The 14640-nt window shown below is 35.9% G+C and overlaps 3 protein-coding genes across 5 annotated transcripts; 1 reads left to right on the forward strand and 2 right to left on the reverse strand.

The window, feature by feature from the left end:
- Positions 1-361: 361 nt before the first annotated feature.
- Positions 362-3779, forward strand: LOC110783481 (protein GAMETE EXPRESSED 1-like). Its single transcript, XM_021987821.2, has 7 exons — positions 362-511; positions 1211-1739; positions 2045-2632; positions 2735-2861; positions 2964-3150; positions 3235-3382; positions 3503-3779. The coding sequence occupies exons 2-7, from the start codon at positions 1228-1230 to the stop codon at positions 3777-3779; spliced, it is 1839 nt and encodes a 612-aa protein (XP_021843513.2). The 5' UTR covers positions 362-511; positions 1211-1227.
- Positions 3780-3823: 44 nt separating this feature from the next.
- Positions 3824-8461, reverse strand: LOC110783507 (cytochrome P450 89A2-like). 3 transcript variants are annotated; one of them, XM_056840429.1, is made up of 3 exons: positions 8128-8461; positions 4919-6516; positions 3824-4236 (listed from the first exon to the last, which is right to left on the reverse strand). In XM_056840429.1, exons 2-3 carry the CDS (start codon positions 6472-6474, stop codon positions 4101-4103), a joined length of 1692 nt encoding a protein of 563 aa, XP_056696407.1. In that variant the 5' UTR covers positions 6475-6516; positions 8128-8461; the 3' UTR covers positions 3824-4100. The 3 variants fall into 3 exon arrangements, with proteins under 3 accessions (XP_056696407.1, XP_056696408.1, XP_056696409.1); XM_056840430.1 differs by having other exon boundaries at positions 3824-4362; positions 8128-8457; XM_056840431.1 differs by having other exon boundaries at positions 3824-4279; positions 8128-8453.
- A 357-nt stretch (positions 8462-8818) lies between these two features.
- LOC110783508 (uncharacterized) lies at positions 8819-14150 on the reverse strand. The gene is given in 8 exon segments (XM_021987854.2): positions 8819-9165; positions 10747-10906; positions 11030-11177; positions 12236-12311; positions 12314-12371; positions 12721-12839; positions 13553-13614; positions 14017-14150. Coding segments are annotated over 7 exon segments (672 nt in total). The 5' UTR covers positions 13572-13614; positions 14017-14150; the 3' UTR covers positions 8819-9073.
- Between the last annotated feature and the right edge of the window lie 490 nt (positions 14151-14640).

The raw sequence follows: 14640 nt of genomic DNA on the forward strand, positions 1-14640 counted from the left end.
GGAACGAGGTGATGTTCATTCTGCTCATGATCTAGCAAGCAAGGCGTCAAAGGAAGGACTGCAATTTTCATCACCTTTTGTAGTTAGGCCTAATGGTTAATTCACTTTTTTTTGCTTTTCCTTTCCTTTCCTGTTCTGTATCTTTATCCGATGTCAAATATATATATATATATATATATATATATATATATATATATATATATATATATATAATGTTGGCTGTATCCTGCACAATGAAATAGTTAACTAGCCTTGGGGATGATCGAGAATTCCCTCTACGATGCCTAAGTCAGAGTATGCCGACTGCTCTGTAATAAATGCTTATCAGAATAAAAAAAATGTGGATCATGTTTAGCTTTATGTTAATCATTACAAACGGTAATAACAAAAGTCACCGTAAAAGTAACCGTTGATGCGTCTCTCCCGCCAACCAGCATTGCGCCTGTTCACAAATCTTCCTAACAAAACACAAGTGTATATCCGTTTTCTAACTTCTTTGCATTTCAATCAGGTTCGTAAAAACAGAATCTCACCCTTGTTATCTTTTTAAATTATTAAATGATTCAAGTTAGTTTAGTACGAGTAATTTTATTTCTGTTGATATATAGCTATATACGTAGTACCCATGTACGTTTTTATTGGTATTGCATACTTATGTCGTTCGTTCATCAGATTGCATATTTTGGCAAGCCAATTCTCTGTCTGATTTCCTTTATAATATTAAAATCATTTTTAAATTTCGTAAAAATGCATTCTGTTTTTGAGGGGTGGTAAACTTAAATGCATAGAATTCAAGAATACTAGCGAGATCTTCATTTTATTTGTAAGAATGTACCCATAAATTATTAAATCCAATTTGTCGAAAAACAAAATGTTATCAGCAAAATGGGAAGTTATGTGAAGTTATTTTGTTTGTTCTTGATGCAAATGTGGATGATAATGAAAATTCATGAAGAAACGATAAAATTTTGAGTGAAATAGCATTACCGTGAGAATGCATATTCCTGGCAAATTTACATACAAATTCATTTTCCATTAATACCATTTATGACTGGTTACCAAAGATGTCGTTAAGGTTAGTTATGAAAAAATGAAATGCATATCTTGTAATGTTTGGTAAGAACACTATAACATTACTTACTTTTTGTGAAGAATAATATAAATGCATATAATTAAAACGAGAACATGATACTTATTTTTGCAAATGCAGGATCAATTTCTCAATCCATGAAACAGGAGATGGGAAATCATATTTGTGTATATTTTCTGTTAATTTTTCTTACAATACTTTCGACAAAAGGCCATTCATTTTCATGGGGCTGGTTTTCGTATTCCTCCCACCGATCATCATCATCTTCTTCTAGCAGTCACCGATATTCAAAGAATACAGACATGAATGGTTTGGTTGCTGAGTTTTCTACAGAAGCCTTGGATGATCCTAAAGCAGTTGAGCTGCTTGAGAACGCGAGGATGAAGTTGGGAGGATCGAATCCTTGTTGGTTTTACGCGTATAAGAACTTGTTTTCTTCGTGCTCTGAGATTTTTGCTGCAGAGGAAAAGAGAAGTAGGCTCGCTTGGCTTCTGAGTGATTGTTTCCAAAGAGATTCTGGGAGGGGTCCTTTTCCTTCTTGCAATGTGGAAAGTAGTATGGTTGATTGTCTTCGGAATTTGGACAATGATGAACATAAGACTTACTTGGAATTTTACCTCGAGACCAACTCAATTTGCTATCAGTTACAGTTAAGTTATACTAGATCGTTTCATTACATCTGAAAATCGCTATGTTCAACTCTTAAGACTGTTCTCTTGACCTGGTCTGATCTGGTTTGATCTAGTCTGGTCTGAGTGTTTCCTATGAGTGTTTTGTCTTTTTTCTAGTCCGGTCTTGTCTTTTTTCTAGTCTGGTCTGGTATGGTCTGGTCTGGTCTGATCTGATAAGCAATAAGAATAAGGTGAAGGGAACAGATTAGCTAGCAACATTAACATTATGTCTGACATCTGATGAGGAAATGGTGTTACTTTTTTCTGTTATTTTTCTTGGCAGGTCCAAGGCTTTTAAGCTTCAAGTTGAAAGTTTGGTGAATGACTTGAAAAATTCAGCATTATCAACAGAAGAAAAACTAGAGACCATTGAAGAAAAATCAGATACTCTTCTCCACACCTCGAATGAAATACAAGAATCAATAACATCGATCAATGAACAAACACAAAAAGTGGGAGAAAACTTGAGGAACATGATCAGTGAATTAAGCGTTGTCATGAAGCACACAAAAGAGCTTAACGAGCAAGCAAGGGGCATTTCCTCAACCCAAGTAGAGTTATTAGAAGGACAAGGGTTGATGAAGGAGAAAATGGAAGAAAGTATTGCAAGAGTAGAAGCATCTTACAGTCATCTTAGACAAGAAATCGATGTTTTGCAGAAGAAGGCAACTGAAGTTGAAAAGGAGGTTACTGGACTTGGAGAGGCATTGTCTTCAAAGTTGCAAAATCTTCAAGGTAAAGCTGATGATATTGCTGATATGACTGGTGTTTCAATAGAGAAGCAACAACAACTTCTTGCAAGCCAATCTGAGGCGCTTCAGGGTCTTCAGTCCCTCACTGATTTTCAGTCTAAAGCTCTTCAAGAGAGCAGGTAACTATCAACCAGCGATATACTGATACACCACACTAACATTTGTGTGGATTATGTCTAGTATTATCTTGCTAAAACTTGACTGTTGGTTCTTTTTTCCAGGGTTACTTTACAGCAGATAGTAGGATTTGCACAAGGGCAACACCAAGAACTAAAGGAGCAACAGGAACATCTACTGAAGGCTCACAACCTTTTGGCTATCAATTCAAAATCAATGTTGGAAGCTCAGGTTAGTATTTACCTCAAGTGAAATTCGAAGAAAAGAGACATATTCGTGTATTTATTCATTGATTGAAATCATTATTTATAATGTGTAACTTGAATTGTATAGGAAACTTTCGAGATGAAACAAGCAAATATGTTTACTTCCATTGATAAGCTTTTTGCCCTGCACAATGCCATGTTGCTCGAGTCAAGACTAATTAAAGCTTTCTTCATATATTCCCTCTTAATGGTCGTCCTTTACATGTTAACCAGTACAAAGCAGACTTACTCTGTCAGATGCAGTCTTTACATAAGTATGCATTTCGATCTTACTTTAAAACCAATTTTGGTGTATGCATATATTATTTTACTTGAACATTTTCACATATATTGTGCAGGTCTATGCATTGCATTCGCAATAGAGTGCGGAATACTGCAGCTTCTATCTATAGAAATTGAACAGAAAAATCGACTTAGGACAACGGTGAAATCACTTTTTAGCGCTTATGCTGTTGTCCAGCTTTTGTATTCTTTGATTACATACAGGTATGCAGAAAAACATATTATCAAACAAAAATAATCTTTCTGTTTTGAGTTGCTACAAAATTAATTTACATATGTCAGAATTCAGATGGCTATAAAATTAATTGGGTTTTTTTGTTGCAGGGATTATGAAGCATTAAATCACAGGATGCTAACAACACTGATTGAAAAGGTAAACAATATTCAAAAAGTAAGAGATTATTCTTCAGATGATGAGGAAGTGGATAGTGAAGTTGATTGGCTATCATGGGTGGAAACTGAACTACCGGAAGATTTAAGCATCCATGAAGATCCGAACTATATACCATCAGTTGAAGAGGAAGGGAAGTCAGAAAGCTTTGTTGTGGCTTGTGATGAACGAAAGTATAATCTCCGACAGCGGAAGCATTTGAAATTATGATTTGGATATGTAAATAATAAAATAAATATTGTTAGGCTACTGTCTGTTCATAATACTTCCCATTATTAATAGATGTGTTCATGTTTAGCCACTAAAAAGTAATGGTGGCAAACTGATGATTGTATCATTGTATGTGCAAGTATTTACCATCTTGAAATAGATAAAAAAAAAATTCTTAAATTATTGAACAAAACACTACGTCAAGCCCTTGTTATTTGGATACATTTCTGACACCTGAAATACAATGTAAAAATGACAGCACTGCAGAAGGAACAAAAAAGCTAACTGAAGAAGGCTTAGTGTGTGTTTGTTTTGAATTCCTTAATGCAGGAACTGACACAACGTCGACAGCCTTGTTAAGTGCAATGGATAATGGCAAACCTTCTGAGGCACCTCAACATACAAGCTAAGCCTTTCGAAGAAATCGAAAGAGTCGTTGGAACAGCAGCAGCAGCAGCTGGAGTACCAGAAGGTGCACTTTCAAAGAAGCAGGAGTTTACCTTTGTACCATCAATGATACGCATTTTGGCATTAATCAGAAGTTTCTATTCAACAAGCTCAGACAAATTGATGACATTGGACACTGCGGATCAAGACCCAACATGACTATATTCTTTCTTATGTATACATCACAATTGATAGTCAAATTAGATTTTATCAAAGTATGCATTTTCTGTCAATATGTACTCGTGTTCAACAAATGTGTTACTCCCCTTTTAAACTGACATAATACAAGTCTGAATTAAGTTCCATTTTATAACTGATTGACAATAGAAGTTCAAATTTTCTATATTAGTTACAGGCCTTAGAGTACCTTCTCATACTCTCATCATTTCTCCAATATAAGACAACCCATGTTCACATTAACACAAAAGTTTCATACAGAGATTCAAATAAGAAGCATATCAGTTTCCAGAAATAACAAGAGTGCGGCTCAGGCTGATAACTCTTTTGGAAGCGAAAGCAAATAAACTATGCTCTGAGAAAGTAATATGACTTATTTATATACCATGGACATGCCAATATTTGAACACAAAGACAGTTGATAACAAGGAAAATTACTATGCTGCAAAAATGCAAATTAATAGTGCAAAAGTATATAGATTTCTAAATATTAAAGGAAAGGGCTGTTTATTTACCTTTGCCTTGGAGAAATATGGACTTGGAGTGGATACTTCATGACTGTAGTGAATTCTTGCTTCTCAGATAAATCTACCTCATCCCCATCCACAGCATTCCATTCAAAGTTCAAAACCAGATTGGCCACATAATATTCTAGATGAAGCATAGCCAACCCTAATCCTGGACAAATCCGCCTGCCTGCACCAAAAGTCATCATCTTTATTTCACGGCTTCCTGTAATATCAAATTCTTCGTACTTCCCTTCTGCTGATAGGAATCTCTCAGGCTTGAATTGCATTGGATCCTCCCACACCTCAGGATCCATATTAATATCAGCAACCATGAAATTTATGACCGAGTGTTTGGGTACTGTGTACCCACCTAACTCTGCGTCTTGGGTAACAGTGTGTGGCAGAACAAAGTGACCTGGAGGATGCCGTCTCAGTCCCTCTAATACTATAGCCTTAAGATAAGGCATCTTTGAAACTTCATGTTCTCCAACTTCTGCAGCGTCTTCTCCACCAATAACAACTCCTTTAATTTCCTCGAAAAGCTTAGCCTGAATTTCCGGGTACTTGACAAGGTTGGCCATAATCCACTGCAATGCTGTTGTGGTGGTATCAGTTCCTGCGTTGAGGAATTCAGAACAAAAACTCACAAGTTGCTCGTCAGTTAGCTTTCTCTTGCTGTCACCATCTGGGATTTCCATTGCCAACAAGCTATCAGCATAACATGTGACCAACCTGTTGGTGTTGTTCTGATTATCAGGGATTTTGGCCTCGTCTTGTAGCTGCTTCCTTGCTCTAATCTTAGGAATCAACACCTCAATCTGTTTCTTCCTCATGTCGAACAGCTCATTCCAACGACTGCGAAGCAAAATCCGAGTCAACGAAGGCCACAAATTGAGTATTGCAAAGTATCTGAAGGAAGTGAGTTGCCTGTGCTGAATTGCTTCAATCTCTTTAATCTGGGATTCATCCAACTTATCCCCAAAACACATAAACACAAGCAAGCAGAACATGGAAAAACGAAAATGATCCATCACCTTGACAGCATCAGCATGATCTTGGCCACTGGAAACCCTTAGATGATTAAGGAGGATTTCAAGAGCCCAAGTCCGAGCATGGGAGAATTCCTTGGCCTTAGAAGGATGCAGGATTTGTGCTGTCAGATTGCGCCTGAAGAGTCGCCAATTAGGCCCATAACTTGCTGAACTGATGTTGTGCTGGTTACTGGTGATAATCTCAGCAGTAGGGAGTGGTTTAGGACGTTCAGCAAATACAGCCCCGTCATGAACCAAGGCCTGGTAAGCCAAAGCACGGCTGGAAACAAAGATGAATGGAGATCGAGCAATGGGTAAGGAGACGATAGGCCCAAACTTGGTGCAGAGTTTTCTGAGGGCTGCTTCTAAATCTGTGGTTGATATCCCGAGCCATTGGAAGCGGCTTATGATGGGAAAACCACGAGGTCCCGGAGGAATTTTTGGTTTAGATTTGGACAAAACCGAGGAAACCAAAGCTTTAAGCAGAGCTGCAATGCATGCTGTTACAATGATCAGAAACCAAGCCTCCATTGTCTGCAAATTCCAAAATGTTCTGATCCTCTCTTCAGTTATCTGTTTAGAAATGTAATTCAGATTTAAGATTTTTTATAGAATCAAAAAAATAATTGCAAACATACAGCTTTCGTCAGTGCTGATAACATCATTGTAAACAGAATCAGTGGAAGATCTGGCCCAGTTAGAAGGCATAGAAACCTCTTTAACATGACAAAATGACTTTCCTCAGGCCCTACATTAACAAGACAACAACAAAGGCGCTGTATGGGGATCTCTAGCGTCCCTTTCTACATAGCATTATGTGTAAATTTTAGCACCCTAACATTTTAAAATACCAAGTGGATGTCAACTGAGTACCAGCTTAGTTGGTTAAAGTATTAGGGGTAGTAACAGGATCAAATCCTGTTGCACACACCAAAAAAACATTTTAAAATACAAAAAACTTGACTTAAACTGCAGTCTAACTAATTATAAAAAATAATATTGCATCATCCCATTTTCTTGTCATAAATTCCATATGGGGATCAGATAAATTTGTTAATAAAAAAAAATTAACTACAGAGTAGGAAGTACTCTGTACTAAATTTATAATTACTAATATAAACTAATCTGCCTTATCTGAACTACAAGTTCCATCCTATAGTTTTGGGAGTATAATTACACCTACTCACGTTCTTACAGTCACAAGCTCGTGCCTTCTTTTTCCCATGTAGAATAATTAGTGCTCCGCATCACAAATCAAGTAATATAATCGAAACTAAAGCTACTTAATTGAAGAAGAAGAAAAACACAGCAATGTTTCCTTTCTAAACATCATATATTCATATAAAAAGAAGTGCACAAGACTCCCGCTATCTTTAGCGAAAGGTTTGGAAAAGGTCCAAATATACGGCAGCCTTATACACACAAAAATTATCAGATGTCCCCACTTTCTAAGGGTATATTTTGCTCATTTGATAATCTTATGCTTAAGCCGAAAAGGGTAAGTAATTTTGATGCGCATAGCTCAATTCAAGGTGTACATAGGTAGTGGGTCCAATGAAACCAGAAGGCAAAATATATTTCAATGTAAATACTCTGTTTGTTTCAACGGAAAATTTACCTGAAAAATAGTTTTCCCTTTATTTCATCACACAAAAAATTAGAGATAAAAAGAATATAAAAGTGAAAACAAGAGGAGAAAAGAAAATGCGAACGATTAGATTGGAAAATATGGTTTTTTTTTTTCTGCGGAAAGTTATTTTCCGCTCTTAGAGAAAACAAACAAATGAAAATGGAAAATCATTTTTCGGAAAAGTATTTTTCGTCGAAACAAAAATAGCCGAAAACATTATCCAAGTGATCCATATTTAGCTTAAACTAATAAGCAGTATAATCATGTCAAAATGATGAAAATTTCATTCAAATAATTATGAACAAACAATCAAAACTTCCGTCACCTCCAATATCCATTCCCGACTAACAAAGTTTAATTCAAATACAGATTATCATAATCAAACAATCATAAGTGACATGAGATGATAATGCGCACGGATTAATAATTTACATATTAACCTATATAGAATAGAATTTATGAAAGAAATAAGTATCAGAAAGTGGACAGAGAATTAAAATTAAGCTGAATTATGGTTTCTAAAAGTTCAATGGAAGAGAGGTAAAAGAGGTAACCTTAAGTTTGGAGAAATGTAAAACAGAGTCGTGAGGAGCAAGTCTTCGTGTTAAATCGCAGGTAGAAGAAGAAGATGAAGAGACCTTTTCCAAAGTCCTTTTTGCTCAGAAATTAATTCGGTTTCGAGTTTTATAAAAAAAACAATCGGTGGTTTCTTTCTTCCCAAGCATTATCCATCTGGAATTAAAAATCACGTACTTTCCTCTATGATTTGCAATTTTAAGAATGAAAACACATAGCGGTAGACTTTTCTTAGAGGATCATTTTAGTAAATTCGTGCCTAATTTCTAAATAAATAAAAAAAAATTATTTAAAAATTAAATCCGAACCAAAAGAAGTACTTGAAAATAATGACATTTTGGCAAACGTCGGCAGCTGCGTCTCCAACTGAAAGTCTAAAATAACAAAATACAAGAATAATAATTTAACAATATTAGATTTGAACCACACAAGTGATACGGAGTACAAGTACAACGCAAACAAACTTGCTTGCAACGAACGAAAAGGAAGCAGATAAGTTAATTACTTTTTTATTATTTTTTTGAAACTAGCAGATAAGTTAATTAATTGCAACATTAACTTATTTAAACAATCTGGATTTTGACGTGATTAGTAATTAAGTATTGTTGTTGTTGTTGTCGTCGTCGTCGCTGCTCAAGAATTTGGAGTCTAATCCTGAGTGCAAAATCATTATTTTTGGAACTAAACTTAATTCGTTGAATAAAATTTTGAGAGTTAGTAGAACAAACATATACGAAGTACTTCCTCTGTTGTTTATTTATTGCAACAATTGGGTTTCTACACTATTCAGTCTCTACCACAAAAGACTAAAAGTTCTGCTAGATTCAGCCGCACATACACTGATACATCGATAAACTACATCAAAATGCAAAGAACATACAGTACTTTGAGTTGAAATGCTTGAAAATATAGATCATTACGAGTTCACATAAAATCGTAATCATCATTATCATCATAGCCAGCAACAGCCAAATCATCATCAGCGTTATCAACATGAAGCTGCTTCTTTTTTAGCCCTGCAAGAGCGAATCCAAAGGTTGTTCGTAAAAAATAAAAATCTCAAAACGTGAACAACTGAAGAGGACGGGGTACTAATATGAATACTTAACCTCCTGTTAACAAGAAATTCAATAATATGATAGTGAACTGAAATGATCAATAGGAACATGGAAAACTGACTACACAAAAGGCAACGCAAAGGTGATTCTAAGGTGGGATAGAGCAGATTCTCTAGTTCTAACATAAATTCAAGCCTAGCAACACAGAAATTACCCACACAATGTAAAAATGAATTAGATTGGCCAAAAACAAAGTAATCCAACAAAATTTAGCATAAGATAATGTCAAAGTCAAGGATGAAAAACCCTTACATCAACAGCCAAAAAGTTCACTAGTTCTGTTGCCTCTTCCACATCTTACCTAACCAGCATGTTGGCAAGTACTTGAGGAATAAAATAACCTCTGACGATTGTCACATACTCTACAACGGACTAACTTGTGAATCAACTTAACAACAAAAGAGAAAATAATCATGAATCCAAGGCATTGTACTAGCAACAGCCTTCTTAGTTCCCGGCTCAATCTATTGCATCTTAACTGCTAGTTCCACTTAGAAGGGCGTATTCTCCAAGAAAGAAATGAGGGGGTACAGACAAAATTAGCGACACTGTAGGATAAGATCATAAGATACTATGGAGGAGGATATGAAGAAGAAAAATACAGTCTACTCAAAGTATGGAAGTCCCAACTCCAAGTCTAAGACATTGGCTGTATAGAGATATGGATAGCACACAATAAGCAACACTTCTACATTCTAGGTACTCTTCTTGTACCCTTTTAGTTTACCTTCCTTTGGTGTTGGCAGGGGACAACTTGAAACATTGAAGAGGCATTTGTAGATTTGAAGAGAGGGTTGAAAGGACAAATGAACTTCTAAAGAGCAGAAGCTACTTCTTTTATCAGTGTTTTGGTTTGCCTTGGAAAAGAAGCTAGGGAACTTCTAGAAATCCTTGCAGATTCAAGCATTTAACTATTTAAGTCACTTTTACTTGAAGGCATTTACAGGACAAACAGTCACTAAATTGTTGAACAGTTTCATTTATCACCCACAAACTTAATAAATCTTATATAGCATCAGGGACTCTGATATTTGGCTACAGAATTCATACCATGCCACCTGTTTGCACTCAATCGGAAACATGTTGACTTGTTTTATATTCTCATCACACGGTATCTCCTATTTATTATTATTTTTTGGCAAATAAATCTTTTATTTCACCAATTAAAGAGTACAAACACGAATATAACCAACACATCACAAAACAAATTCCTAATCTTACCATAATAACAGCATCAGAATTACCATATTCATACATTCAACTATTCAAGGAAGTGATAAAATTGAGACCCTTCATATGCTTAGGCATGAATTACATAATTTCTATATCCCCTTGGTGGTGGTATTGATTTTTGGTATGGTAAATTTATGCTGGTTAAAGCTCTAAGTTCTTCCATATAAACTAATCAGTGAAACAGAAATTTGGAATATAAACAATATGCCACAAAACTTTATACTCAGCTTTTACATGGAAGACTACCTGTTTCCTTTTTACCAGCATTAGCCTCTTTCTCTGCCTTCAGCTTTTCATTTGCAATCGCTGTAACCAAGAAGGCAACTTCCTTTGCATCATCAGCTGTTAAAGAAGTAATTGACAGTCTCATCACTGCTTTAAGCAACCCAATATAATGGTAACTTTTCTGCATTGAGTAAGAAGTCAATCTTAAGTTGAATTATGAGCATTGTAACATCCATCAACAACAAGAGAAGATATAAGTAAACAATATGAAGAAAAGGAATGAAATGAGCTGATAAGAACACACCTCATATGGACGAAGTTTGTAAGAAATTAGTTCAGCATATTCTAAAAAGTCACTTTCAGATTTAGGTATGAAATTGTACAGGGTCCTCTCATCACTCTTTCTAGAAAACAGCTCTGTTGTCGACTTATAATCCGCTTCCTCCACTAGCCTGCAACCACAAAGAATTAAATGAAACCAGCAGTCCCAAAATAAATCTAATTCTATCACTACCCTCAGCTGCTAAGGAGCCTACAATTAGTTTGCAGTCTTTCCCAAGAACTTCTAAGACACTAAATGAAAATGCATACAGGACACCAAGAAGTCTATATTGCAGGTTTTTCTATCTTGGCAATATTGCTAATATAAGTTAACTGACAATGGCAGTAGCAGACACAAACTAGTCTAAAGAAAAAACAACCACCGCGAAAGCCCTAAAGAAAAGCCTAACAAACTTCTCCACATTTAGTCTCCAGACCTCTTCTGGCCTTCTTAACTCCGAATACCAGCATCCAGTAATAAAGAAATTACTATTCCTAAATTCATGAAAAGCTATTCTATCTTCTCGAACTTAGCAAGGTGGGTCGTAGGAAAGGTAATTTACTGGTATTATACTATTATACATCTTTCCCGTAATTTGTTTAAATTTCTTAGTCCAGTGAGCCCAATATCAATGATTCCGATGTTACACACAACAGTATTGGTCTTGGTGCAACAAACCAACTTACCAGGGTGGTAGATATGTCGAAAACTGCCTCGTCAACTAAAGCATATTATTACGAACATAGGAATAAAACAGAACATTGGAACTCTAATTTCTGCTTGGAGAAGCAATATCTTTCAGGTTTCAGCAAATGATAATCGATGTGTATAAAAATGGATGACTCCTTTAAAAAAAAGAAGAATAAACATAGTGCTAATAATTAAATCGAAGGGATAAACCTAAGCGCTGCTGAAGAACACTAACCTTCTCTTTGTTCTACTTAACCAATAAAAAAGCAGGAAATCCTTATTTCTTAGCCTACTTGATATTATAATACTGAGTACGAAATCAATACTAGCCCCAACACTTCCTCCATCCAAGTGTTCTTGTAGTGGGATCTGTAAGCATGTCCACCGTATTAGACGCCAAGAAACAAAGAAAATTATATGGCTAGAAACACAGCTGAAGCTAGACATTCCTCTTAAATCCTTATCAACTGTATATGGTGGTATGACCCGGAAATTGACCTTTGCTGACGCAATTTTTCTGCTACCGGATCCAGTGCTGTTTCTTTAGTTAACTCTACATCTTTTCCTTTTTTCCAGTTTCCTTTGATACAGCTTTCTTGACAGGCTTTTCAGATGCTTTTGCTGGTGACGGTGCCTGAGAAACATCGCAGACGAGGGCAGGAAAGGAAACCGAACCATGAGTAGAACTGGAGGATGCCGATCAAATGAGATGACTCAGAACATAAAAAGACAACAACCCTTAAACTAAAATGATAGATTAGTCATCAGAGAACACACTACTTGTCATAGTCTCCAACCAGATAATGTGATTGAGATAGTAAACCACGGTCGAAACAAATGTGGTTAGTTCAAAACGTGAACAGACATAAAAAAAAAAATAAAATAAAAAAAAAGCTCAAAAGGGCTGATGAGTAGTGACATGTTGTCGACGGCACTGTTCAAAATTGGCACAGAATAACAAGACATCACCACTGAAAACATACCGGTTTGGGTTCATCATCCTCCTCCCAAGATTCTTTCACATCGTCATCATCAACATCTTCATCATCCCAACTACTTATCGGTTGATTCTTTATGAGAAGTTGTGGCACTGCTTCATCCTCTGAATCAAAATCATACATTTTATTATACTTGGCCACGAATCCAACAAAAACCCAAGCCGTACGAACAAGAGTAATGTTATGTTTTGTACAAGAAGAACCCAATTTGAAAATCCTATTTCCAAAAACCTTTAATGCAAAAGGATTCTACGTCGTTCTCTCGATTTCTCAACGGAACAGTTCACACACACATACAAACATAGACAAACACACCCTAGTGCTGAGTAGCTGTTTGAATTTGAAGTATTCATCCATGTTGAACATATAATTCAACTTATGCTACAACTCAAAAACTTGAACAATCATCAGAGTCACTCCTTACAGAAAATCCAATGCCTACATACTTATGTCTTGTATGATAACTATTACCAATTTTACCATTGACCAACAAACATCCTCAGGAAAATTCGATTCTATACTATCAACCACTGTTACATGATTCACTAGTAGGACTGTAGGAGATTCGGTACGGGTACACAATTCGCTAACTAATTTGCTAAATTAGACCAAATTGTACCATTTTCATGTTATAATTCACCTTTTCGGTTCGCTGGGTGATTAAAGAATTAGGTAATGTTGCTATCAACACATTTGAATTATGACTGATTCGGCTTTCAGCACTTACTGATGCTATCACTGCTCAATTCAGAAAATATAGTATCAAAACCGACTCAAGATCATCAGCATTACGTACTCTAAATCGTAAAAATCTTACCCCTGTCCTCCATGTTCATATGCTCGTTTAGCAGATTAGCAGATCATCGAACAGGCGAATTCCTGAATTAGCAGATACAGAAATCAATACATACTGCTGTTTGGTATAACTGAAAACATAAACAAAAGAAAACAACCAACTCGAGGATTTAAATACTGCAATTACAGAGCACTGAATTTATTTAAGGAATCCCGAACTCCCAATCTTTCAAAAACCTATGCTACAACTCAGTAAATTATCCGCATAAATAAAATTAGATAATTGATTCGGAAACTTAACTCTAAAGTCCCATCTATATAGTAATTCAATTGACTGAGCTAACTTAACTGAGTGCAGCTCAAAAACCCTAAAATCATCACTGATTAATGAATCGCAAAAGTTCAATCAAATCGAGAGTTCGGTTACGTAATTTACAACGAGCAAACTAGATGGAGATAGAGAGAGAAGGAGAGAGAGAGAGGAACCTCTGACGACGGCGAAGTTGATTGTAAGATGCAGCAGCGAGTCAGCGACAAAAGCCCGAGAAAGTGGTGGGAAATGATGGATCGAGTTTAATGTTGGGAATTTGATTTCCTTCAATATTGCATAAAGAATCTAGATCTGTCAAAAACCGACCCGATCCGAACCCAACCCTAAAATACTGGGTCCTGAAATAAGATTTTTTGACCCGTAATCCGATTGTATCCGAACCCAAACAACCCGAAAAGGAATGGGTCAAAACCCGACCGAACCCGTTTTGGACCCGACCGATTGAAAATCATTGTATTTATTGTAATAAATGAGATTATGAGAAAATTAAGCATAATAGTGTAACACCCTAATAATTCCTTGCTTTTATAAAACCATTTTCCAACTTAAAATAAAGGAATTACTAAAGTATTACCGCCACCGTGATAACGGTTAAGGCTATTACCAGAATTACGCAGCGGAATTTAATGTCAACTAACTTTTCAAAAACATAAATAATAAATTATCGAGGCCTCCTACAAATTGGAACCGTAATGGCCCAAAAACCAAAGTATTAAAAGTTGAACGAAATCAAAACATAATTAAAGTATAAATAAAGAAAATGTTTTAAAGTACGAAAG

The sequence above is a fragment of the Spinacia oleracea genome, chromosome 3 (assembly GCF_020520425.1).
Source record: "Spinacia oleracea cultivar Varoflay chromosome 3, BTI_SOV_V1, whole genome shotgun sequence".
Taxonomy (NCBI): Eukaryota; Viridiplantae; Streptophyta; class Magnoliopsida; order Caryophyllales; family Amaranthaceae; genus Spinacia; species Spinacia oleracea.

What these genes read in the sequence shown, in the direction of transcription:
- LOC110783481 (XM_021987821.2), top strand. Translation starts at nt 1,228, where the DNA reads ATGAAACAGGAGATGGGAAATCATATTTGTGTATATTTTCTGTTAATT. An exon ending in AAAGCTCTTCAAGAGAGCAG is followed by an intron (nt 2,633 to 2,734) that starts GTAACTATCAAC and finishes TCTTTTTTCCAG; the next exon opens with GGTTACTTTACAGCAGATAG. An exon ending in AATCAATGTTGGAAGCTCAG is followed by an intron (nt 2,862 to 2,963) that starts GTTAGTATTTAC and finishes TGAATTGTATAG; the next exon opens with GAAACTTTCGAGATGAAACA.
- LOC110783507 (XM_056840429.1), bottom strand. Translation starts at nt 6,474, where the DNA reads ATGGAGGCTTGGTTTCTGATCATTGTAACAGCATGCATTGCAGCTCTG. An exon ending in CATATTTCTCCAAGGCAAAG is followed by an intron (nt 4,237 to 4,918) that starts GTAAATAAACAG and finishes CTGGTACTCCAG; the next exon opens with CTGCTGCTGCTGCTGTTCCA.